Source organism: Triplophysa rosa, linkage group LG4 (assembly GCF_024868665.1).
Source record: "Triplophysa rosa linkage group LG4, Trosa_1v2, whole genome shotgun sequence".
Lineage (NCBI taxonomy): Eukaryota > Metazoa > Chordata > Actinopteri > Cypriniformes > Nemacheilidae > Triplophysa > Triplophysa rosa.
Genome location: NC_079893.1, coordinates 1,275,511 through 1,301,386, shown reverse-complemented (window position 1 = coordinate 1,301,386; position 25,876 = coordinate 1,275,511). Strand labels below are relative to the sequence as shown.

The 25,876-nt window shown below is 38.7% G+C and overlaps 1 protein-coding gene across 1 annotated transcript; it reads left to right on the top strand.

The window, feature by feature from the left end:
- Window positions 1–7,294: 7,294 nt before the first annotated feature.
- On the top strand, window positions 7,295–25,815 carry slitrk6 (SLIT and NTRK-like family, member 6). Its single transcript, XM_057332379.1, has 2 exons — window positions 7,295–7,734; window positions 19,937–25,815. The coding sequence occupies exon 2, from the start codon at window positions 19,949–19,951 to the stop codon at window positions 22,433–22,435; it is 2,487 nt and encodes an 828-aa protein (XP_057188362.1). The 5' UTR covers window positions 7,295–7,734; window positions 19,937–19,948; the 3' UTR covers window positions 22,436–25,815.
- Window positions 25,816–25,876: the final 61 nt, after the last annotated feature.

Genomic DNA, 25,876 nt, shown 5'->3' with positions numbered 1-25,876 from the left:
CCTCGCTAATTTATTCAGCGATTCATCTAATTTGATTATGCTTTTAGCTACTAATTAAAATGCAGCGCTTAAAGCTCAATTTAACACGTTTTAATACATGTAGGCCTACATCCATTCTGCAGATATCAACCACATTCAGCACGGAAAATGAAACCTAGATTTCATGCAGATTTTCACTTCATGCAAGTGATAACATGTTGCACGCGATGTTGCCATTCATGTTAAATTTGTGATCTTTAAACACGAGGTTATTCCTAATGCCAAACTTCAGGATTCTTCACCAATGACTTCGATAAGCAACGTTTCATTATTTGTTTGCGCTTCTGTTCAAACATGTTGAAACACATTCTGTGGTATTTGTTGACAGGTAATGTTTGAGTTGTGCATTTCCTCGTGATAACCTGCCCTCTAATCTCACTCGTGGGTACACAACGGTGTCGGGATCAGAGGAAAAACAGACTATTTATGCACTGCTCCTTTCATATGAAATTGGGTGTTAATGTTTAGATTTTGGCCTACCTTTTTTTTTTGAAGGGCTAATGTGACCTACAGTACTGTGCGTATTGTTCTCTTTCTTATGTAACAGGCATTATCCTTCCACTGAAATTTCAAAGAAGTGACAATGCTTTAGGCATTTTTGAGAGGTATTATTGATAACAGATATCCACAATGCCAAGGAAAAACAAACATAAATCATTTGATCAACTCTAGCTTTCCCACCGAGCAAGCAAGCTATACTGTAGGTCACACAGCCTTTGAATTTTCTTTTTGTGTTTACATGGTTTGTGCCAATGAAACCGTATGCAAACTTTCATGAAACAAACAAAAATATAGAAGCTGTCCTTCTGAAACCTTGTATGTCCAAATTAGCTGTTTTACAGGAAATGGAAAAAACACTGTACTTTCTAAATGATTAAATACTGTGTTGTCAAAGTTGACAAGCACTTTTTAATATTGTTTTATTGGTTAGATATTTGCAAAACCCAGTGACAAACATACAGCCTATATGACCCACTTGGTTCAACTAAAAAATAAGTTACCTGGTTGCCTTAAAATTCAACTCAACGAGAAATTCATTGAGTTGACTAATAATTTATAAGTTGAATTCACTTACATTTTTAAGGCAACCATTGTAAGTTGAACCAACAAAAAACAAATATTTTTTACAGTATAATGATCTAAGGCAAAAACTAAAAATCACTAAATATGGAGATACAAGGTTTCAGAAGGACAGCAGTGATAGCATTAAGAAAACACTCTAAAAAGTGAAAACAATAAGCTTAATGATTTAAAAAAACATTTTTATTAGGTTTTCTAAGATGCTTTTTTTCTCTAAATGCTAGAATTTTGTTTACGCTCCCCAAGTGTTATGAAAGACATGAACCATGTCTTTCTTTATTTAATATGTTTATATTGTGTGATTCTATCAAGTTAAACTTTTAAAACAGCTTTTTGTTAGCTGTTTTGGATTAATTAAGTTTTAAATTTTTATACATTTAGTACGTACTTTTATCCAAAGAAACCAACAATGCAATTAGTGTATATTATACATTTTATTCAGTATTGCAGAAACTTTATTAATGTCATTTTAAGCTTGTGTTATGATAAAGTTGTCAACTGATATCGAATTCATCACTGGTCAACAGCAGACTTATGCAATGATGTGCTTTGTTGCCATGTAAAGTAGAATGTATGTTTTCCAAACATAATACAGGTTGCTTGTGTTAGCTTGCTTGATCTGTGAGGAGCAGGTGAACAAGATTAGAAAACACATACAGAACAACACGCATTTGTATAACCGTTTGACTCAACATTACAGATATAGACTCCTTGTGACTTCTTTGACAACTTGCCCCAGCGCCCCGTTTATTATTTGTAATGTAATAAAATAGATTTTAGCATCTGTAAAATTGAGTTGATGCTTCATGTAAAACACAAATGAATGACTGTAATTGACACCACACGTCTTTCTCGCTTTGCGTCAAGGTCATTTGTAAGCAGGTGCTGTATTAGTTTTATTAGCATCATAATCATTGCTCACCTCCGGCAAATATTTAAACCATTATGTCGTTCTCTTTTGATCCAGATGTTTAATCAAACACTAGTTACATAACAGAGGACAGATACGATCGACCTCATGTTTACCCTCCATTATAATCGCATGAACATGTAAACACCGTCTGTTCGGTGAGCTATTGCTTTACCATGCGAGCACGCATTTGTTTGCTCACTTAGATTCCCTCAATGCCTCTTTCTCGGCTTGTCTTTTTCTCTCTGTTTTGTGCTACAGATGTGTGATGCAGAGAAGAGCCATTTCCACCTGAGTCCAGTGCTTAAAAATGATGTGGCGTAATAACCGTAATAAATGGTACAGCACAAGCCTCAGGTCACAAACAACCGGAAAATGGCTTCCAAGTTTAAACTTTACAGCTTGTGTTTGTTCTTGACATCAAAGCTACAAGACAATTGCTCATTTATTTGTTTGGTGAGGCTGATCATTTCTGATACTATTTTTGGTTCTTAATAAGGGTACGGTTAGGCTCTCACTGTGGCTGTGTACAAATATTATGTGAGCTGCCTTTTTGTCTACTGCACGTAGCGTAACAATATCCGGGATTCTATGGATTCGTCCTATTTGAAATATAGCCTCAGTGACTCCATAAAAAGTGTGCAGCTTTGTATCATGCAAGAAACTGTACATTTTTGTAAGATGTTAAGTTACCTTGTAAAAACAAACGTACAAATGTATTATTAGTAATAAGTAAAAGCAAAACCCCTGCAATTCAAGTAAATCGTTACTTGAAACGATTACAAAAGCAAAACAACTGAGGTGAAACCAATCATTCCATTTTGCCTTTTTGTAGAGATGCACCGATACCATTTTTTCACCGATAGCCAATTATTCAGAGTGATATCTGCCGATACCGATTTTTAAGATTAAATTAATATTTCTAAACTTTCTGAATGTTATTAATTCATATAGACAGTTTCATCTTAACAACTTGGTTTGGTTTGAGAAGTGGGGAGACACAAAATTGCGGAAAATATTATTAATTTGAATCCTATCAAAAATTAAAAATACCTATGTTTTGCGTTGTTTAAATTGATTAAACCATTAAACCAAAAGGTGGTTTTATTGTGTAGCAAAAGTTGACTAAGAAATGGAAGAAAACATGGCATGTAAACCAGAATCTGCGATCGGAAGGGGACGAGACAGAAGGGGATGAGCGGGATGACTTTCTAAAATGCTTAACGAGGTTTAACGTACCTAAACAACGACCAGGGAAGCTCACGTTTCGGTCAAACCTTGTCATAAACACTAACTGCTGTTAAAAGATCTAGTCCTTATCAAACGAAAAAAAGTAATAAATCACACGTTTCTTCCCATAGAAGTCCATTATAAGGAAACCGCTTAACATAGCCTACCGAAACAAAAATATATATATATGAAATTCGAATCAAAACCACGTGATTGAAAACAATCTTTTTTAGCGTGTGCACGCGACGCCCGCATCGACACAGGCAGACTCTCTGTGTCCTGCTCGGTCTACTTCTCCGTGGCGATGACGGCGTGTGGTTAAAAAATCATTACAAACAAATTTGAAAGTGAGGGGGACACGAACAGGATTGAGAAAAGTGAGGAGAACGTGTCCCCCTGTCCCCAGTGGAAATACGCCCTTTTCACAATGACGTCACTTAACTTCCGCCTTTTTGCAAAGCAGTGTATCGTAACATCCGTCTTGCAACAAACAACAAGAAGAAGAAGAACTTCCGTTTTGCCGTCGCGCTGGAATTTAACAACAGTGAGAAAAAAACTGACAGAACAAGTATTCAAGTACTTATCCTAGCACCTTCGCTAACACAAAAAGAAAACAAAACACTTACCTTCATAATCAAACAGGTACTGTTCAACGAAGAATTTGTATCCTTTCTCTAGCGAAAATTTGTCTGCAAGACGTTGTACATCATCTAGACGTATTTGTGGCAGATGTGCAAGCCACTTGGTAAACTCCATTCTGAGGCGCTAGCGGAAGTAACTTCTTCTTCTTGAGTTTTACTGGCGGTTGGCAAACCAGCTAGGTGCATTACCGCCACCTTACGAACTGGAGTGCTAGCGGAAGTAATGATACACTGCTTCGCGGCAGAACGGAAGATGCGTGACGTCATGTGAAAAAGGCGTATTACCCCGTCAACAACATAAACGTTACTGCGCATGCGCGCGTTTGTGGGCTGCAATTAACTTCCAGTACACGTTGACAAAAAATACGGTGCCTGCAGATCATTTCTGATAACATCAAAATAAACCAAGAAGAGCCATTACTTGGCTAAACTTGTCTCTCCAATATTTTGAATTGACTGCGATACCAAGCTCAACCGCTAGATGTCAATGCACGGTATACGGTTTGTTTAAATGCGTCAAACTACAGGACCCATTCAACAAATTGTTTATTTAACAAAATGAACATACAACAAAATTCAGCAAATCGTTTATTTAATACAATTATTATGCGGTAAAAGAATAATATAAATTAATATTAACATAAATTCAATTAAATAAAAATAGTCATTTTATTAGACACTAGCCAAAGAAACACAAACCGGAAGTTAACTGCGGGTCAGGCACGCGCGCGTCCGATGAAACGGTCTATAAAGTATAATGACTATTAATACTGAACATCAAACTTGTGATGTTCCTTAACATTTTCTACAAAGCACACATTTATTGCATTTTCCTGTCCACTTTATCAGCCCTGATCATCGGCTGTTTTTTAACTATCGGTCAATAGCTGGTAGTCTAAAATGAGCTTTTAATGACCTATACCGATATTTATTTTTATTTGTTTTTCAGTTGAATTCAAATTGAAAAGTTATTTATTGATTTTTTGAATGTTTCAAAAGTCAGTGAGTTATCCCGTCAAATAATCGTTATGTCAATATTGGTCAAAACTGTCACGAATATGATTTTTGTAAATCATAATTCTGATTTTTATTATGTGTACTATTTTGTCTTGTCTTCATTATAGAACAATCCGAGCTTTGATTTACTGACAATGTACGATTTTGGAAGGCCTTCTACCAGCATGTGAAAAGCCAGCAACATCAATGATCATTGTAGAAGAAAAAAAAATTGAGTTAACTTTACGTGCATTTAAATCTACCGATGAGCTGAGCATGTCCTGTAAGACTCTGTCAGCATTCATTAGGAGATGCTGACTATCTCAGAAAACTGCTGCTTAAGATGCTCTAAAGAGATGCAATCGCACAAGCCAGAATCTGCAAGTCAATTGCATGCATTGATAATAAGACACTATTGACCCTGAATGATAAGATGGATAGAATTACTTTAGAATTCTACAGTAATGTATACAGTTACACACATTTAAACACGTCCCACTAAATTTTGATATACTGCACCAGTAGTGAGTGTCCAAATACATTAATATTACTGTTATATATACAGTATATATATTATATATATTATATATATATATATATATATATATATTATTATATATATAATATATATATATATTACATAAAAAGCAGTTTTTACTCAGCTGTTATTGTCCTAATTGAATAAAAACTGCTTTTGTAGCATAAACAAAATAAAAGTAATAGCCTATCCTCGAATATAAAAACTACATCGCGCAAATTGACCCCAAACAGGCTATTATTTCAACCTCTTCATCTGTTTTCATATGTCTGCCTTCTCAGATTTATCAAAAGCCTGTGGTTTTCTTTGACTTATGTAGGCACCTGTAAGAACATGTGAAAGTGGACTCTCGCTTTATCGCTCTCACGTGGGTGTACGCGATTTATGCAATGAACATATAAGGTGTGGGCTGCCGAGGGGCGTGTGCGGTTTGTGAAACTCTACCTGAAACCACAGGGATAAAAAAATCTGTCACACAGCTTGCTTCTCAATTTTCACGTGTAAAAGCTGATTTATCTGATATTGTTATTAAACGCACATTAGCGATCATTAAATGTAATTATCTCAAAATGTGGTTTGCGGGTTGTAGTTTCAGTTACGTGTAAAGCTTCCAAGGCAGGAATTTACAGGTTTCATGACTCACGATGAGGTTTGCGTGATCTTGGCAGTCTGGCTGGTATGTTAGTCATATAAAAAGAGTGGTTTGCGATTTTACCAGCGGAAGGATCCACTTATTGTTGTTCTGTGTTAGACGTTTTAAAAGCACTCTACAAGCATGACTATAATCACAATATACTGTAGCACCTTATTGTCTTCTGTAAATACAATATTATTAATCACACAGTTGGATCCAAAGGTCATTTTCGTTGCTATATTTTTTTACAATTTGAGTTGAAAAGTCAGAATGTCTTTGTGTTTGGTACTTTAGATCCCTTCCTTTGGCAAGGACTCTACACTACACAACCTGATCATCCATGTTATCTCAGCATGATACATATGAGAGGGTTCAAACAGGGCATATTCTAATGGAAACAAGAATATCTGAACTTTTGTACAACGTGAACACGTACAAGCAAAATAATTCTTATTCTGACACAGATTTTTTTTAATTACAGTTCTAAAACTTTCAGATTTTCAGTATGATCTCAGACAATATAACCACACTTTATATGATATACAGTACATACTGTATAACCCCCAAATGCCAAATGATTTTTTTTATTGTATATACTGTATTTGGTATCACATTATAAAAAGGTTATAATAAGGTGTTAACGTTGGTTATGTAAAAACTGTATACCACTGTCCTATCAATAAAAAAGGAAATGTGAAATGTGTCAATTAACAAATACATTTAGATGTAGACATCATGCAAATCTATGTACACATTAAAATCTGTATTTGACATTAGTGAACTAATAAGAGCATTACATTTGTGTTGCCTATTAACAAAGATACTATAAATAATAGTTTTCCTTCATTAAAGTTTTACGGTTCATTGTGCGTTGACTACAGATACAGATGTTGGTCTATTTGCAAATTAGATTTTTTAATATTGTAACAATTGCCGTTAATAAATGGTGTAGAATTTCTGTTCATTGGTAACGTCAACTATGCCATGACTGAAGGTAATGAATAAGATCTCACTGTAATGTGTTACCAGACGTCTAATGTGTCATGCAACATTAGCAATGGTCTACACATCATGTCACTCAAACTGTCGTGCACCCGCAGCAGTCAGTAATGACCAGAGCGCGTAAAGACAAATTCAGCTCTCGTCTCCTCTCTCTCTTTCCTGGCCGTGAGTAAGTCACGATAGACGTACGGAGGGAGGAGCTCCAGTCAAGCACCAGTACGAGCTCATTCACTGGCCGCAGATCAGACCGATCAGACACTGGAGTCTGCGACTATACCGTCTAAACCGCGGGTGTCCGCCGCGCTCCGGGGGAAGCGGACATCACCACTGCTGAATTTCAATTGCACACTGTCATTCTCCGTTGCTTGACTATCTTCGAGTGAGTTCCTGAAACTCAGAGATGAGGACGCAACATTTCTGAATAGAAAAACCGTAATGACCGTAAATGAAGCATCGGACAATGGACAGCTGAGGGCTAGTTGGACCTGGACTTTTTCCATGCGGTCTTTTTGCGCGGTGGGCTTTTTCGTGCCAAGGAAACCTATTGAGAAGTCCAGAGGGTCCGGGCGCGCTGTGTGCGCTGCGAAACTGCCCGGGTTTGTTTGATTCACAAAGCGCAACTTGGCCAAGTGGACTACAGAGACTTCTGCGCTGCGTAATTTGGGTAGGAATAGCATATCCTTACACCATTCAATTGTTATTCTCGTTATTTATTGTACTTTTGTCTCCGTATCTCTTACCTTTTTTTCTTTAGGTATTAATTAAATCTTCGATGTCCGCAACGAAAGGATAGATGCCATAAATGTTGTCTTACAAATATAAGGATCACAACGATTTTTAAGAAAGGATTAGTAAGAGTTTTGGAGAAATACACGAGAGCTGGCACACTGTCTGTACTATACAGTACAAGACGCACAACACTTGTTTCTCATCCAAACTGTCGGATAGGTATATGCTTGGTTTCCAGTGCACATTCTGTTTATATTTTCGACACAGAAAGCAATGCACCTCTTAGTGTAACCCACCGTCTCCTGAGATCTCTCAGACACCTTATAAGCTTGATTTTACTTATTCATTTCCAGCTAAATTCAACCCCTGTAAATGAAACTCGGGTGACTTCATTGTTGAAAGCTTAATGTGCCATTGTCTGTGCCACAGATGCTCACCTTCAAAGTCACATTCACACAGCAGACATACCTACAGAGAGAGAGAGAGAGAGAGAGAGAGAGAGAGAGAGACAGAGACACAGAGAGACTCGGAGAGAAGTCTTAATTTAATGTCTTAAGAGGACCAGAGTTCGCAGTGCAAACTCAGCACAGATGTTGTTATCTGTGTGCAGTCCACATGAAACCCTTGCTGATAGGCTAATGCTGATCTGTTTAATACATTAATATTCACATGTAATTTTAACACAGTTCCATTTACGTCTGCATGAGACTGTTTGTTCTTAAAAGACCTGATTAACCCTCATGTTGTGTTGAGGGCCCTCGAGGCTTTTGTAATATCTCCAGGAATATATGCTTCGCATGAGTCTTCAGGTTCGATCATGTCAGAGACTTCATTTCTGAATAGTGCGTGTCTACTTTGTGATTCAAGCTGTAAAAACATCCATAAAATTAGTCAGCAGGGGAACATTAAAAGAATTCCGGTGGGGAAAAGAAAAGTAATTTCTAATGACTATGTCTTTATGTTTGGTGTCGCGGATGTACAGTAAATGATGTCTGCGTTACTGGTCCTACAATGGCTTTGCCATTATTAGAACGTTTCGGAACAATGAAACTCATTTCCTCCCAAATCCTCATTGCTCTAATGCGGTTGTGGTTTTGTATTTGCATTATTCACAATGAACATCCAATTTTCATTACTCAAAGGAAAGGATTTTAAATGAAAGTATAAATGTATGCGTTTTATTTAAATGAACAAAGAGAGTAATATATTACATTACGGTAAGTCTATGGTATTGTATATATGGTAAGTCTAAGTCTATGTTATACATTACGGTAAGTTTTATTTGGTATAAATTGATGTCATAAAAAATAATTGTCCTACCATAAAAATGGTCATTTTCATACCATGAAATGGTAATTGTCACAAAATGTCACGCCATCTCATTCTTCGAGCAAAAGCCATGTGTTTTATCTCCCGATCTTGTGGTGACATTCATATTCCTGTCAGGTTTCAAGGGGTTTGTATTGAGAGTGCAGACTGTACCCTCCATGACAGTGTGCATTGAGTGGGCGATGTCATCGGCTCTTCAGGACCATGACATTACCGAGGGTCTGGCCTCTGTTCTTATACGTGGGTGTTGTGGCGTCTCCCGGGGGCCTGCACATAGTGCCGCAGACACAATGAAGAGGCCATCTGCGCTGGCACACGGGTTTGTGCAGGGTAAAATGGAGCGTCACTGATTCGCTCGCCGCTTTGCCCCAAGCCCTGTTTACACTTGTTTTATTCTGTCCATCCCTCCATCACTTGATCCCCTTTTCTGGATGCTGAGGACTCACGGCGGCATACGCTGCACACAGAAACCTGCAGCAGTCTTGTGTTGGTTACTGCTCTTCTGGAAAGCTGTGAGCTTATGTGCTCAACATTGGGACAAACAACACCGGTGAACTCAAACTAGCCGAGAGGACTTTTGTGGTTATTGTTACCTGCCTGGATGTTGTTCAAAGCTGTATCCATGAACTGAATGAAATTAGGCTTTCCTAGAAAACAATATTTCAATCATGTCTTACCTTTGGACACCTGTCAAATGAGATCTTGATGTCTTGCACTGCGCTCAGATTTGTCTGCAAATGAAAAGTCAGATATAGCACACAACCCCAAATTGACTCATCAAATTATGCCAAAACCAAATTATCTGACCTTTGCAACCCACAGTCATCTTTAGCTCCGTACTCTTGCTGTGCATCAACAATTGTCTGGTTTTATTTCTGCCATGAATTTTAACATCTGAGAAACATGAAATATTTAACTGCCTCTGGGTTGGGTAATAAACTGAAGTTGTCTTAAAAATGTAAGGATTGAGAATGGTGCCGTTGCCATTATAATTCAATATCTGTATTTAAGTCTCAAACAGGACTAGTTTAGTCTAAGAAATGCACCAACTTGCATTTCTTTTTTTTACATTTATGCATTTAGAAGACATTTGTCAAAAGCGTCTTATACGTTTTCTTGTCAGAATGTGTAATCCCTGGGTTAAAACCCATGACCTTTTGGGGGGATCTATTGACAGAAATGCAATATAATATACATAACTATGTGTTCAGAGATGTATAAAGACCTTACGTAATGAAGCGTTATGTTTTTATTAACTTAGAATGAGCTATTTCTATCTGCATACACCGTGGGTCCCCTTACATGGAATTCACATGTTGTTTCTACAGTAGCCCTAAACAGACAAACTGCTTTACAGAACGCATTTCGTAAATACCTTATGTCCTTCGGCAAAAGAAGGAAAAACGTGACGACATCGTAGTACTGTGTCAGCCACCGTAGTGCTTTAAAGGGGAGGGGTGGAGTGTGCCATTGGTTGCAGTTTGCAACCTCACCACTAGATGCCACTAAATTTCTTAACCTGGACCTTTAATGTAGTCCTTTACCAATTTGGCTTATGCAGTCTGAATTCATTCAGAACAGCCTATTTCATAGTTACTTATTATTTAGAAAAAAATGACATAGTAAGATTTGCATCATGCTTTGTGTGGTCGAACGCCACTCACTCACTCAACTGTAACATGTAACATGTCATAGCTTTTTTGTGGGATTACATTTGTAATTGGAAAAACTCAAAGTTTGAGAACTTTGTTGCAGTATCACTGTGTTTTTTAGACAATGCCTGTTGATGGAAGCAACACTGAGAAAATTAAATCATTGATCTTCTTTCTCTTGTTTGAGATAATTGTGCCTTGTAAATACATGCATTTCTCCTGAGGCTTCCCATTGAGCAGCTAGAAGATTCACATTCATTTAGTCTAGATAACAGTGAAATCCTTTTGTCTGGCCAAATTGTGGAAAGAGTCATCGATATCCACATGGGAAGAAAGCAATTTATAATCTAGATGCATCAACTTTGACAGCGACACTCACTGTACATACTCAAGTAAGCGAACGAAAATGCTTCGCTACTTTGGTTTTGTGCTTTGTTGTGTGGTAAAATATGCGATTGTTGTGTTGCTGCTGCAAAAAGTAGCATCAACGGAGTTCTTACACTACTTTTCTTTGTAGGTTAAACACGTGTTGAGCAAGTTACAGTCGACATTTATTGCTCGACATAGTATATTCAGTGTAATGGCACAGATGTTCACAACACAGTAACGCAAGAGTGCTCATCAAAAATGTTCAACAGAGCCACGTGCATGCGTTCGCACGCTTACGTTTGTGTCCACGCTCGTGCGTAAAGTTTCTAGCCTTTGAAGAAGAAGAGCTTGTAATATGAATGAAGCGTGAACCGTCGAGAAGCTGTTGGAAGTGTTAGTTTTATTAAATGACTCAATCACTGTTTTACCTTCTTCTTTTATTCCATTAGTTACAATCGTTTCCTGAGCTCAGGGCGAAACACGGAGCTGAATGATGTGAACGCCCTATGTGATTCATCCGGAAGAACAGCGCTAGATATATAATTTAAATTTTAAGACGTGTCAGAGCCACTGCTGTCATTATTTCATTTGCTTCGATAACCAAAGCAATTACGGAAACTTTTAAACGAGTCACGTATCATTTTGATCTTTTATTTAAACTCACTTGAGTAAAAGAGTTGAATGTGGAAGAAGGTCCCTCTGCATCGAGGCCTTTCTTTAGGAATTAAGATTACAGGATCTTTTTACCTGTGTGCGAAGAAAATATTAACACACAGCTCCTACACAATTTGAGCTATCATTCACGTCTAGCCGAAATGTTGCGAGGTGAGTTGCGTGCCACAATTCAATACTTAAGGGTTTGAAATCGCTAACTGCAAGTGTGAGCAATAGTAGCGGTGATGTCTGTCTCGCAGGGAATTATAGGGTTGGGTTGTGTTAGAATGAACTGCAGTGGAGGGGAAAATCATATGGAGAAGAGAAGAACTGAGACCTTCCCGTAGTGATGTTGATTTGCAGGGAGAGGTGCATCTGCTGCGTGCAGATGTCTCACAACATACAGCATTCCCTCGGTAGATCTGACTGCTAATTCTTGTGAATTAATTGTGGCACGTTTGTTTAGCGCAACATTTGGAAGAAAAGGTTTTTTGTCACAGCTAGCTATAATAAATACATGTATTCATATGATTTTAGAAGACATGGATGCAGTGCTTCTTCCCTGAACATAGTGAGCTAACTATAGAGGATGCAGGCGGTATGCAGCACAGGCTTGCTCACTTCTAAGGTCCCTTCTAAGGCAGCATTGCACTTTTACAGTGAAGGTAATCCCATAATGCATCGGGACCAGCTCAGAAAAGAATTCATCAAGATGGCAGATAAAGGAAGAGAAATGAACATACGTGGCTGCAATTTGAAACGTTTGCCTCAATGTCGCCATCTCTGTTGACAACATGAAACTGCAGGTTACTTTTCCCACAAAGTCGATAAAAACTGAGTGCCCCATATTAGTGTGCGTAGTGTATTTAATAAAGATGCACCAATATATCAGTCAACTACCGGTATCGGTTAATAAAAGCAATTTTTCACACTACCAGCTATAGGCCGATAGTTAAAAACAGCCGATGATCAGGGCCGATATATCCTGTCAATCAAAAGACAAGAAAATGCAATGCATTTGTGCTCTGTAAATAGAAAATGTTAAGAAACATCACCAGTTTGATGTTCAATATTAATAGTCATTATATGAATTAATAACAATCAAAAATATTAATTTAATCTTCAGTATTGGCAGAATAACAATGAATAGTATCGGTGCATCTCTATAATTTATATATAGAGAGTTTTGTTTGTTAGCTTAGCAAAATGTTCATGTTAAACTTTATTCAAATCAGTTGTAAGTAAACTAAAAGAAACCATCATAAAAATACTTCCCTGCTGCAAAAAACAATAGAACCCCAACAGAAACCATTACAGAAATTCTAATGACTTACAATAAAATACCATTATGAACCAATAGCTTTTTACATTAAAACCATTACCACATTTCTTTTAGTTGTGTTTTGGCCATCATCCCAAACAGAATCGTGTTCTGTTGGTTCCCATCTGCCATATAACATCCCACCAGTAGAATCCATCACATACCAGTAGAGCCATTACAGTTTCCAAGAAAACCAATACAAATCCCTTTAAAACCATTATAACTTCTTTAATGGTTTCTATAGTTTTTTTCAGCAGGGATAGAGACCATTATAGTTTACATTACAATCCTATTATAACCATTAAATCCGTAAAATTTTCGATTGTGTTTAGGGCAGGGTTCTATAGTTTTTTTTAGCAGGGCGTAAGGATTGTTATTTATGTAACACACAGAATCGCATGCTATATAGAGCGCTCTAAATAAGTCAGTTAGGCAGGTGTTGGATCAGAGCCTGGTATCTGCTCTATAAAGTCAGATTTAATATTTCTGTTGTTTGGATGGGCGACCTGTCACCTACTGAAAACAGTAATAAAAATAGTCCTTGTGTTTTTACCTTGGGTGTGAATATTAAATGGGTTACATGTCCTGATTTTCAACATGCTTGTATAAAGGGAGCTTGTTACATCTAAATTTTTCTTCCTGGAATGAGGTTACAACCGTAACCTTGTACTCCTGTAAAAATGCCACCTTTGTCATATTCATCGCTGCAGGACTGAACTGCTTGACAGCAATTCAACAAAAACATGAAACCCAGACAATGCTTATAAAAGATTAAAGCGGTACCTGTCCTTTATAAATAGCGTATCCTTAAGCAGGTTATGCAGATGATTGTTTAGCAGTTGATTGTCTCGTACGTGGCGGGCCGAAGTCATTGATCGCCACGCTTCATTGGCCAACCTTGTTGTTTTGGCGTTTCATTACTGATAATATAAATAATGAATGTCCAGCCCCCGGTGTGGTGTCTTAGTGAGTGGCCATTTTCTCGACCTGCTCAAGCAAGACAATGCCCGCTGTCTACAAACAATAGTTCTTTGGGGACCAGATCAAATATAATTTCCCCTTCAAAAAAGGTTAGCGTTGTACCACGAGAGCTGTTAGAGGGAACACGAGTTTCTACTCGGATGCAAATGAGTTCTGAAATGACCCACAGTGTACATCTTCTACTTTTGCATTATATAGTTTGCAAACTAGGCCGGATTCTTCCTCCCTGGGAACGGCGGTAAAGAGAAATTTACGTTGCTGTAGGCCTGCATGCGATTGGGGTTCAATATTGCCGTGTAAATGGCACGTATGGGGCCTATATGTATTGCCTCAAAACAAAGGCACTGAGTCGTGTTGCCAAGATAAGATAGTGGAGGCAAGCAACACAATATGATTCCACTTGTTACGATTATCTGAGGAGCTCGCACAAAAACAAATCTGCTTTAGTCATACAAAATTACCCAAAGTCCATCGAGTGTTGTCATTTTTCTTTGGTTTGATGTTTTTGAATATGATCATAATGCTGTCGCTGAAGCAATGATGAGATGATAAATCTTTGCTTTACGGTCTAGCATGCGTAAGAGCTATTTTATATACTTCCTAGGAGGTCCCAGGAGATGGCCTGTTGTGTGTTCGCTGATAGCACACAAACATATGGCATACATCTATTCGCATACACCTGAATTTACACCAGTAGCAAACCCTCAGAGCCCTCTGTGATGACCAAAACTATCGTATAAAATAATATTTAAAAACGTTAAAATAATTATTTTCAACATTTTTTCCCTATTAGATATGTATATTTGACTTCCTTGATCGATGCGGACTCTGTCCACGTGAGATTTCCAAATCTCACGAGAGTTATTCAAGATCGCGGAGCAGTCGCAGTTCTGTGATGTCATATACTCTGTCTGCGCTGCCTGCGCAAGCTGCAAGAAGTCGAACGCTTGCTTACATGGAGGGGGGCCTTCGACGAAGATACCGATGACAGAACAATTGTAAATCAATGAGAGAGATTCATTTTGAGTGACAGTAAAAGTGTCCAGTCATATCGTCTTTCTAAACGGGCGCGCTTTGTTTTCGCTAACTTTAAGGTGAATTCCGCCATCTGGGGGATTGTTCGCCAGCAGTCTTGTAAAACGTAACGAAAAAAGAAAAAAGTGGAAAAACGTCACTCACATTAGCCTGTGGATGGACTTTGTTATCAAGTCTCTGAAAAAAAAAGAGTAAAGCTGATAAACATTGTTCAATCAAAACAACAGGAGGAAGTAAGGAAATAATTTGATCATCAAACTGTAAGCTATTTATGATTTATTAGGCCGCCGTGCCTCAATTCATTCTGGTTGCTGATGTGCACAGTTGTTTAGCTTTATTTGAGACGAGTCATTGCTATGTTCAGTCTTTACCAGAAATCATTGTGCGTATTTGCTGTTATTCTGCATAACAGTGACATTTTATCAGATAAATGGTAATTTACTACAGTCAGTTCCATACGTTTAGTTCACTGTACCAGTTTAATATTAAGATTTATTTAATTCAATTCAGTTTTATTTGTAAAGCGCTTTTCAGAATGTTTCATTGCTGCAAAGCAGCTTTACAGGAAGAAAGACAAAAATAAACAAAAGTTAGTATTAGTATTAAAATAACAAGGGTCCATCTTTGCTCTTGATTGTTGACGGAGATCGCCTGGGCTGGAGCTGGGATGATCAGTTAAGTTCACAGGATCTCGCAGGAGGATTTCTTATAGTTTATTCGCTGGTGAATCTCTGTTTACTGTCTGCTAGTGTAGTTAGCGGTTTTCTTTGCTGAGAGCGCTCTCATGAGGTGTCGCTTTTTAAACTGGTATTATGTGCGTTAGTCTGTGTTGGTTTTATGTTCAGACTGGGAGGCAGTGTCTGTCATTTGTGTGATCATAATGCATATGTGTAATAATGATTTTTATTTTATGCGTGTTGTTTTGGTGATAGCTCTTTCTGCTGTTTGGCTTGTTGCGTTTCAAGTATGATGCGCGTACACAATACCTTACTTTACTGTTGTAATTGTGTGTGTTTTTTGGGGGGGGGGGCGCAAACGGCCAACGTCACGGTTCACTACTGATTTACACCTGCAAGACATAGTTTGCTCGTCTGCAATACGTCTCGGAGATGTCTGCTGTCTGTTGTCATATAAACATCTAGAAGACGTCTGTAAGATGTTTATGATTTGGAATGGATGAAAAACTGCTCTCTCTAAGATGTTTAGCAGATGCTTTTACACAGAAGATGTTTTCCAGATCTTTAGCAGACGTCTTACAGACGTATAGGTCTGTGCTAGTTCTCTGTCTGTAACATCTGCTGTCCTGTAGCTCGACTGGTAGAGCATGGGCGCTTGCAACATGAAGGTCATGGGTTTGTTTTTCCAAAGAGTGCACATACTTATAAGACTGTATAGCTATTAGCTTGAATGAATTGTAAGTCACTTTGCGTAAAAGCATCTTTAATATGATAAAACGTCGCAGCAGTGGTTAGTTTAACTACCATAACCAAGTTGCCAGGGTTTTAGTCGACTTAAACTTAAAGGAGGCCATACAGTGCTTAGTTTACTTTTTATTTAGGCCAAGCTGGATTCTGCATCCCAGAGGAACATTCTTATTGCTGTGAGGTTGCTTATGTGCAGTTTAAGAGACTTTATTTAGTTCTCAGATACGTTTCATGTGAGGATCCTTTTTGTTTCAGAAGACTAAAATACGCGCAAATGAGGCCGATGTTGGCATACGGTAAGAGTAAATGAATGTGACTAGCCTAATTTGTTGTTGGAAAAATTTAAACAGAAGTTTGGTTCACATTGAGACACTAAGAATGAATTGTGCCAAAGTCCGTTTACAGAAGTTGTCCCACTTGGCGGCCATGTTTGCAACGCCTCTAGGCAGTTATTTACGTCATAGCAAGTCAACAGTCCTATCTCTTTGAGTGGCGGAAGGTGGATATTTCTAAAATCGCTGGCCAAAATCACAATTAAATAGCATATTTCCGAAAAATGATTAAACCTGATATGTACTGTACCATAACTTCGGTTTGCTAAGCTTAAATTTCGAGGTCGAAAATGTTCTTTACAATGCAGAAATGTGGGTTTGAGAAACAGACAAGGTTAAGGATGTTAAAAGGAAAGTTCACATAAAAATAAAAATTCGGTCATCATTCACAATATTCTTTTTTTATGTTGTTGTAAACCTGTATTAGGGCTGTCACGATTATGACATTTGGCTGACAATGAATTGTCTATTGTTTAATTGTCTCTTCAAAGACTTTGACAATTATAAAGATTAATTACAATTCATTTATTAAATGAATAAAACATAGATACATTAAGAAATGTGAACATTTCTTAAATAACTAGTAACATTCCCTATAGAGCGACCTTAACAGAAAAGATTGTCTTAAGAGAAAAAATGGAGATATGGGAATGATGTCGTCTTGCTGTGTAGATGCAGCAAATCTGGAATCACTTTAATAAAACTCATTAACACAAAAAATACAAATCATATACAACTTAAATGCATGAGAGGGCAATATGTAGGCTTCAGAAGCTCCTAATGGACCACAAATTCTCTACTCACTGTCAGACGCACGTTGGCGCTTAAAAAGAGAGACTGTTTTTGTCTCTTCTTTGTCCTGTCATCAAGCGTGACACGCGAGCGCTCATTTCTCCCTGCAGTTTTTTTGCATTTCTTTAATCTAATTTTATTTACGCCCCCCACCGCTGTTCTACCTGCATCCCCAAGAGTTCGAACAGAGCGCGTGTTTGTCATCATATCATGCTGTGTTTGCTCTGAGCTGTCAGCACGCAGCCCGTGGGTGTCATGCGGCATGCTGGACCTCTCGACGGCCGCGTCGATACGATCGGAAGCATTTCAGTCTTAAGAGTTCCACAGGGACTGGCCGGGTGTTTTACGTTTCATCATTTAGATAGAAGTGTGTTGCGTTGAGTTTCAATGACATTGGGAAAAATACTATCGGGTTGTTTCCTGGCAGTGGAAACGTACGGTCACCCAGAGGAAGTTGTTATTGCTTGACGGATGCTCTTTTTTATCCTTGATGGAGTTCTTTGTTGTTTCGTTTAAGTGTAAACTTTGATTCGGTTGTGTCTGGTAAAGTTCCCTAGGAGGCTTAAAAATAGAAACAAATGAGACGATTGTTGACAAGCGGTTGCAGTGCGGAGCCATAAAATTATGCAGACGGCTCGGATATTTTTGCCCTGGAGGAATAAGATGAGAAATAATTGGCAACCACATCATTGGTTCGAATCCCAGGGAATATAGCAGACTAATCTGAATTCAGAATGAAAAGTCTATGCACTTTAAAGTGACTGTCTGTCATCATTTACTCACCCTCTTGTCATGTCAAACAAAAGAAGATATTTTGAAAAATGACTGAACAGCGATGGCAGCCATTCACTTGCATTGGTTTTGTGTCCACACAATAGAAGTCAATGGCTGCCATTCGCTGTTCGGTTATCAACATTCCTCAAAATATCTTCTTTTGTGTTCTGCGGAAGAAAGAAAGCCATACAGGTTTGACGTGACAAGAGGGTGAGTAAATGATGACAGAATTTTCATTTTTGGGTGAACTATCCCTTTAAAGTAGGTATTTATCATTGTAAAGGACGGGTTGTTGTTAATGTAATGAGATAATTATGGGGTAGATTTGTAGGGCAGAAAAAGCACATCTAATTTATTCAGAGAAAAGTCGCATATATACTGCAGGTCAGTGCTTATCAAGTTAAGTCGGTTTACATCATTCAATGTGTTTCTAATTTACTGTCAGTGTAAAATATATGCATGCATCCGGTGTGCAGACTGTGCAGTAGAGAAAACAGACAGAAAACATCGTGTGGGTTGCTTAAAGGGATAGTTCACCCAAAATTGACAGTTCTGTCATATTTACTGACCCTCAGGCTGTTTCAAACCTGTATAAATGTCTTTGTTCCAATGAACACAGAGAAAGATATTTGGAAGAATGTTAGCAATTTTCAGTTCGGGCACATCGTTTACTACCACAGTAGGAAAAAAATATTGTATTTAATTTTGTTTTGTTGAACACAAAATGAGATATTTTTTATACAGGTTCTGGGGCACCCTTGACTACCATTTAATTGTTCCTACTGTGTTAGTTAATGATGTCCCGGGACTGCAAATATCTTTCTCCGTGTTCATCATAACAAAGTAATTTATACAGGTATGAAAATACATGAGGGTGTGTAAATGATGACAGAATTTTCAGTTTTGGGTGAACTATCCCTTTAAGTACACTGTCTCATATGTTTTTTTTTATTGTGATTCTTTTTATTAGGTCATTTTAAGTAACAACATTTATTCATTATTATGTATATATATTTTTAGCAGAACGTGTTGTGTTTTTACTTATTTCTGACAAAGAAAAAAACAACACATTATTTATATTACATTACGTTATATTATAACCTTGTATCTCCATATTTCACGATTTTTATTTTTTGCCATATGTCATTATTATTATTAGTCACCCTTTGTCACTGGGATGTGCAAATATCTAACCTATAAAAAGCATTAAAACGTGCTTGTCAACTTTGACAACATGGTATGTAATCATTTTTTGGACATCGAATTTGGACATACAAGGTTTTAGAAGGCCAGTGACGATATGTAGCATTATGTAATAGATATATACTATATTGTTTTTTTGCAGAACTTTTTAAAAGACGTTTATAAAATGTATTTCTCTTTGACTGTTTGTCAGTGTTTTGATATTAAATTGCTTTTGTTATGGGATAACTGATAACTGCACTAATTACCTTTCTTTCTCTTGTCTTTTTAGATACGAGACAAAATGCTGGCCAGGATCACTTTCATTTGCCTCTTCTTTGCTGCTGCCAGTTCTGGAGACACCGAAGCCAGGGTATCTTACGGTGGAGCTTGCGAATCTTTGTGTACCTGCGAAGAGAAAGAGGGACAGTTATACATGAACTGTGAGGAGAGAAACATAAGCAAAATATCTCAGGTGCAGGTGCCAGCAAATAAGTCTTTCCATCTAAACCTGTACAAAAACGACCTGGTAGAGTTGCGTGCAGAGGATATGGATGCTTTCCAGAAAGCTTCGACCTTGCATCTTGGCGCCAACAGCATACAAGAGCTGGAACCTGGCGTCTTCAGTTCACTGGGCTTTTTGAAAAAGCTTCACATCAACAGCAATTTCCTGGTCATGTTAAAGGAGGACACATTTCAAGGCCTGGTCAGTTTGGAATACCTTCAGGCCGACACGAACTTCATCCAGGTTGTGGAGCCCGGGGCCTTCAGCACGCTCGTCCGTCTTAAAGTTCTGATCCTCAACGACAACTCCATCGAGTTCCTTCCCGCAAACATTTTCCGCTTCGTGCCTCTGACCCATTTGGATCTGAGAGGGAACAAGCTGCAGACGCTGCCCTACGTGGGTTTCCTGGAGCACATTGGTCGGATTATGGAGCTCTTGCTGGAGGACAACGCCTGGGTGTGCGATTGTGAAATCTTACATTTGAAGGTCTGGATCGAGAACATGCGGGCGCAGTCGTCCATTGGCGATGTGATTTGCAACAGCCCCCGTCATCTTAAGGGCACCCCGTTGGCCAAGGTGAAAAGGGACGTGCTTTGCCCCTTCCATGCTGGCATCAACCTGGAGGAGCCGTCCAAGTCCTTAGACATGGTTGTCACCCCATCCACCAAGGTTGTTCAGATCCCTAAAGCAAAAGATGACGCACAGATCCCCACACCTGCCAATGGTCAAGGGACATTCTGCGTGTCGACATGCTCCTGTCACAATCACCCGAGCGCAGGTTTTTTAGTGCACTGTGAGGACCGAGGCATTCAAAGGATATCTGATCTAGGTGTTTTTGAACAAAGCCCCACCAAGCTGGTTTTAACTGGGAATTTGATACAAAGACTTTTGAAATATGATTTAGTGACGTATGACAGGTTGGAATTGCTCAATTTGGCAAACAACCAAATAGACTACATAGACAATGAAACCTTTCTGAGTTTGAGCAGTCTGAGAAAGCTGTACCTCAATGGGAACCGAATGGAGAAGATTTCCGCAACGATATTTCTCGGCCTTCATAACCTGGAATATTTGTATTTGGAGTACAATTTAATCAAAGAGATCGAGGCGGGGTCCTTTAACCCCTTGACCAATCTCAAGCTTCTTTTCCTGAACAACAATCTGCTCAACGCTCTCCCTGGCCAGATCTTTCGGAACGTGCCCCTGTTAAAGTTGAACCTACGTAAGAATTTTTTTATGCACCTGCCCGTTAGCAACGTGCTGGACCAGCTCAATTATCTGGAGCAGATTTACCTTGAGGACAACCCCTGGGACTGTAGTTGTGACTTAGTTAGCCTCAAGCAGTGGGGGGAAAAGCTCAACAAGGACACCGTGGTGGGTTCCATCTTATGCCACACACCTAGAAAGCTTTCTAGCATTGAGCTCAGAAACATCAAGCATGATGTCCTCTGTCCTGGTTTGGTCACCTATTACTCATTACCTGGAGCGACGGAGAACAGTGTTCCAGTCACGATCGCCCCAGAAGGTGGAACCAGCGGCTTTTTTCGCTCTCTGACTGATGCAGTGCCACTCTCTGTGCTTATCCTGTGTCTTCTCATCCTTCTCCTGATCATCATATTCTGTTCTGCCGGCATCGTAGTCTTTGTGCTGCACCGTCGGCGAAGGAAAGCCAAGAAGAAGCAGGCGGAGGAGCAGCCGCGCGAGAGCAGTCCCATCCACCTGCATTACAGCATGTACGGCCATAAGACCACCCACCACGTCACTGAGAGGCAAGGAACCGGCATGTATGACGAAGCTGGCCGTAGCCCGATCATTCAGGTCTGCAGGAACCCCAGTTACTGCTCACAGCACAAAGAATATGAGCTAGATGAATACGACGCTGAGAAGCCCAAGCACATTTGCCCTAGAATCCTCGACAAGGAGAGCGAATCACTCCTCACGGGAGCCAAAATGAAGTTCAGGGCCGTTACCGATTACCCCGCCGAGTTTGGGAGTTTGGGAGACGCGACCTCCTTGTACAAGAACATCTTGGAAAGGGAACGCGAGCTCCAGCAGCTCAGCCTCACGGAATACCTCAGGAAAAACATATCACATCTTCAGTCACCCGTTGACGTGCAAGTCCCCAACCATCACCAAGAGCTAAAACTGATGGAGAGGCTGGTGTACGCAAGGCCAAGGAAGGTCATGGTGGAACAGACTAAAAACGAATACTTTGAACTCAAAGCCAACTTACATGCAGAGCCAGACTATTTAGAAGTCTTAGAGCACCAAACATCTTTCAACTGAGTTGAGGACACTGTTACAATACACCCCATACTACAAGTGCCTTAGAGCGAAAGAAAACTATTTTTACGAGGGCACAATGTCTCATTTCAGGTCGTGCTTGGATTCATAGCGTTTATACTGTTGGACAGTGAAGCAGTTGGATTATACTTTGCAACAACATTTAGCGCAATGAATGATGGCGTGATGTTTTGTCTTTGGACGAGATTGGCTTTTCTCGAGTTCATGATACCCAAACATTCATTGTGCAGTGGAAATACTGCGTTTTCTTTGTTTGCTACATCGTAGATAAGAATATCATAGATGCACTTCACAATTCTCTATGCGACCGAATTAAAGCTCTGTTTATCTGTAGAAAAGAAAAGACGAAAAACTAAAGAAAATGATTTTCGTCAGACAGAACCATAAATGCTAGTCGTGACAGTCCCTCATAGGTTGTGATTTCAAAGTGCCCAACACAGTTTTCGCTCATTAAATATTAAACTAAACCGCGCCGGGTAACGTTTCGACCGCGAGGTCAGACTTTACGATCAGCCGCCGCGGCCCGTTTATCGTGCCTGAAATTGGCCTCTCACCTGGAACCCTCCGTGTAGCTAAAGAGTTTGTTCAGAAATGATATCGTATAAACCCACTTGCTCATGTTTCAAATATGCGCAGAAACTCTGTTGGGCGTGCTTGGAGAAACGGAGAAAAGAATTGCACTACTTAAAATACCATTTAAAGGTGGTTGATGACAATCAGATGTTGTGATGCAGCACAGACTATAACACTTTTCTCTTGAATACCCGGGGAGTGTAGCTTCTGCTTTGTATAATAATGTTGTTTAAAAGTTCCGTTCATATACACATCATATCCGATTCTTTTCTTTGGGCATGACAGTTGTGCAGTGTGTTTTATCTTCATTATCTGACAGAAGAGAGAATTATATGTATATATATACAGTATATGTATATTGAGAAAATATGCACACAAGCTGTTGTGTCGAGCCTTGAAATGTTTTATTGTATGGAAGAGCACCATAGCTTTATTTTGTACCAGTGTAGATGAGAGTTATTTATTCTGTATATTTGTACATAAGTTAACATTTATATGTTTGTGCCTTTAATGTGGTACCGATTAAGCTGTAAATAAAAACAAAATGAATCGAATGCATTGCAATATTATACCCCACACAATCCAAAAAGTACACTGTCTGACCGCGTGAAGGCAAAAACATTTGGAAAAATACTAACAATGAAGATAAATCTCTCTGATGCTAATAATACAAAATAATATAATATTACCTGTTTGTTTCTACATTGTTGCTGTCACACCATAGGACGCATGTACGGTATATTTGTCAACTACCTAAATATCTGTGGTGTGCATAATTCATCATGTGAGATCTACTAGAAATATTGATATGTGATAAAATAAAATATCAACAGTCTTTTTAAAAAGAAGAAATTTGTGTTTAAAAATGTTTATTTTTAATGTGTTAAAGGTCTGAAAGTTCATCTGTTAATTGGTAGATGGACAGATTGCATGACTTGCCCTCATGCAGAACTATGCAGATTGAAGTTAAAATGTGATCCAGACTACATCAATACTGTTTAGATTTGGCACTGTGTTGATGTAAGATCTGGGCTCGGACACAAAACCAACTGAGACGTTTTGTAACTTTAATTTGTAAACAAAGTGTCTGTTCTCCTAAACATTTAAAAAAAGCAGCTTATGTTTTAAAATGTTCATTTCTGAACCGGTGACAAAGATGATTCAATCAGTATAAACTATAAAGTTGTAAAGCGTATCCAGCTGTTCCGACATCTAAATGACTATGTCAGCGGTGAGTTTGTGAACTTGACAGCTTGCTTTGCCACAACACAACTCTGTCAGATCTTTGTTTTTCAAAAGAGTGCACAGGTAACAAACGACAAGGCAGACGGTTTCTTTTCATCCGCTCTGCTCTTGCATCTTCCTCGTTTCCCTCCTCGAGCCATCATATATAATAATCTCCTGAGAAGCTGGAAGTCACCCGGGCATGTGGAAAACAGCATTACGACAAAACATCCGACTTGTGACAGCTCGATGCAACTTCCAGCAAAGTGCAATCCAGCATTCGGCGTTTCTTTTTTTAAGTATGCACATTTTTGTGGTGTGATTGTTTCACCGAGACCCACCGAACGTTGTTCTGTCTGGTACATGTGTAACAATATGGCACGCACTTGAACAATGCGACCGTAGTGATAAACGGAGAACTGCAGTAGACTTGACATGCAAGGTTCTGCTAGAGCGAACACACGGAGCTCTCGCTTCTAACATTTTAACGCCTTCCGTAAACCAGTTTTAGGGCGAGTCTGCTACACTTCAGTACACAAACTGATCCTTCATCCTGAACTCGCCTCAATTCGGCAAATCCTCTACAGAGGATGCTCAAAAATGGATGTAGAAGGCAGTGAGATGGGTCACTTAAGGGTACCAGAGACACATGCGGTGGGGCACACTGCCAAAACACTGAACTGCAATGACGTTCTGTTCTAATTTTAAAGAGATAGTTCACCCAAAAACACAAATGATGTCATTGTTTTATATTCACCCTTGTGTGCATCAAAACCTGTTTGTAACCTATTTATGTTTTGTAGAACACAAAATATATTTTGAGAAATGTCTCAGTGGTTTTGTGTTCATACAATGGAAGTCAATGGAGATCAGTGTTGTTTGGTTATCAACGTTCTTCAAAATATCTACTTTTGTGTTCTGCAGAAGAAACTCGGACAGGTTTGAAACCATTTATCATTTTTGGGTGAACTATCCCTTTAAGTCTTTAATAGGTGATGTCTTACCTAAAAACATCATTTAAACATAGTATTACGATTGTTTATTTTATAAATCAAGAGTTTGTTAAATGCAAGATTTAACTGAGACTATAAATGTCTGAGTGAACTAAACAGGGTCTCGTAGGTACAGTAATGGCTCTATACGTAATTCACTATATACAAGACATCCCAATCTCTCAACTCGCCCGGTGAGATGTTGCGTAACTAACATTTATGCATTTACAGTGTACACCACTGACATGTCATGTCAAAACACAGACTTGAAATTATTGGTAGTTAGGTTTGTTTAGCATTAGAGAGCATTAGAAAGACTTTCAGCAGTGGATTTCAAACAAACCAGTGCATTAAAAGTTTTTTTTCCAAGAATACACAAATAAAAGGCGTCTCTGGAGAAGAGAATGGCTTGTACTTGACCGAACAAGTATGCACATATTTTTAGTCTGTTTATAATTGAGTTGCTATGTACTTTAATATTGTGCTCGTAAGTCAATGTGTGTTTAACATGCATTTGCAAATATGCAAAGAATCTCTTTGTGCATCTTTATACACTGTACATTTCTTTACATGTAGAACATGGAATTAAACTATTTTAAACCATAGTCTGTTTGAATACTCGATTCTGATTGGC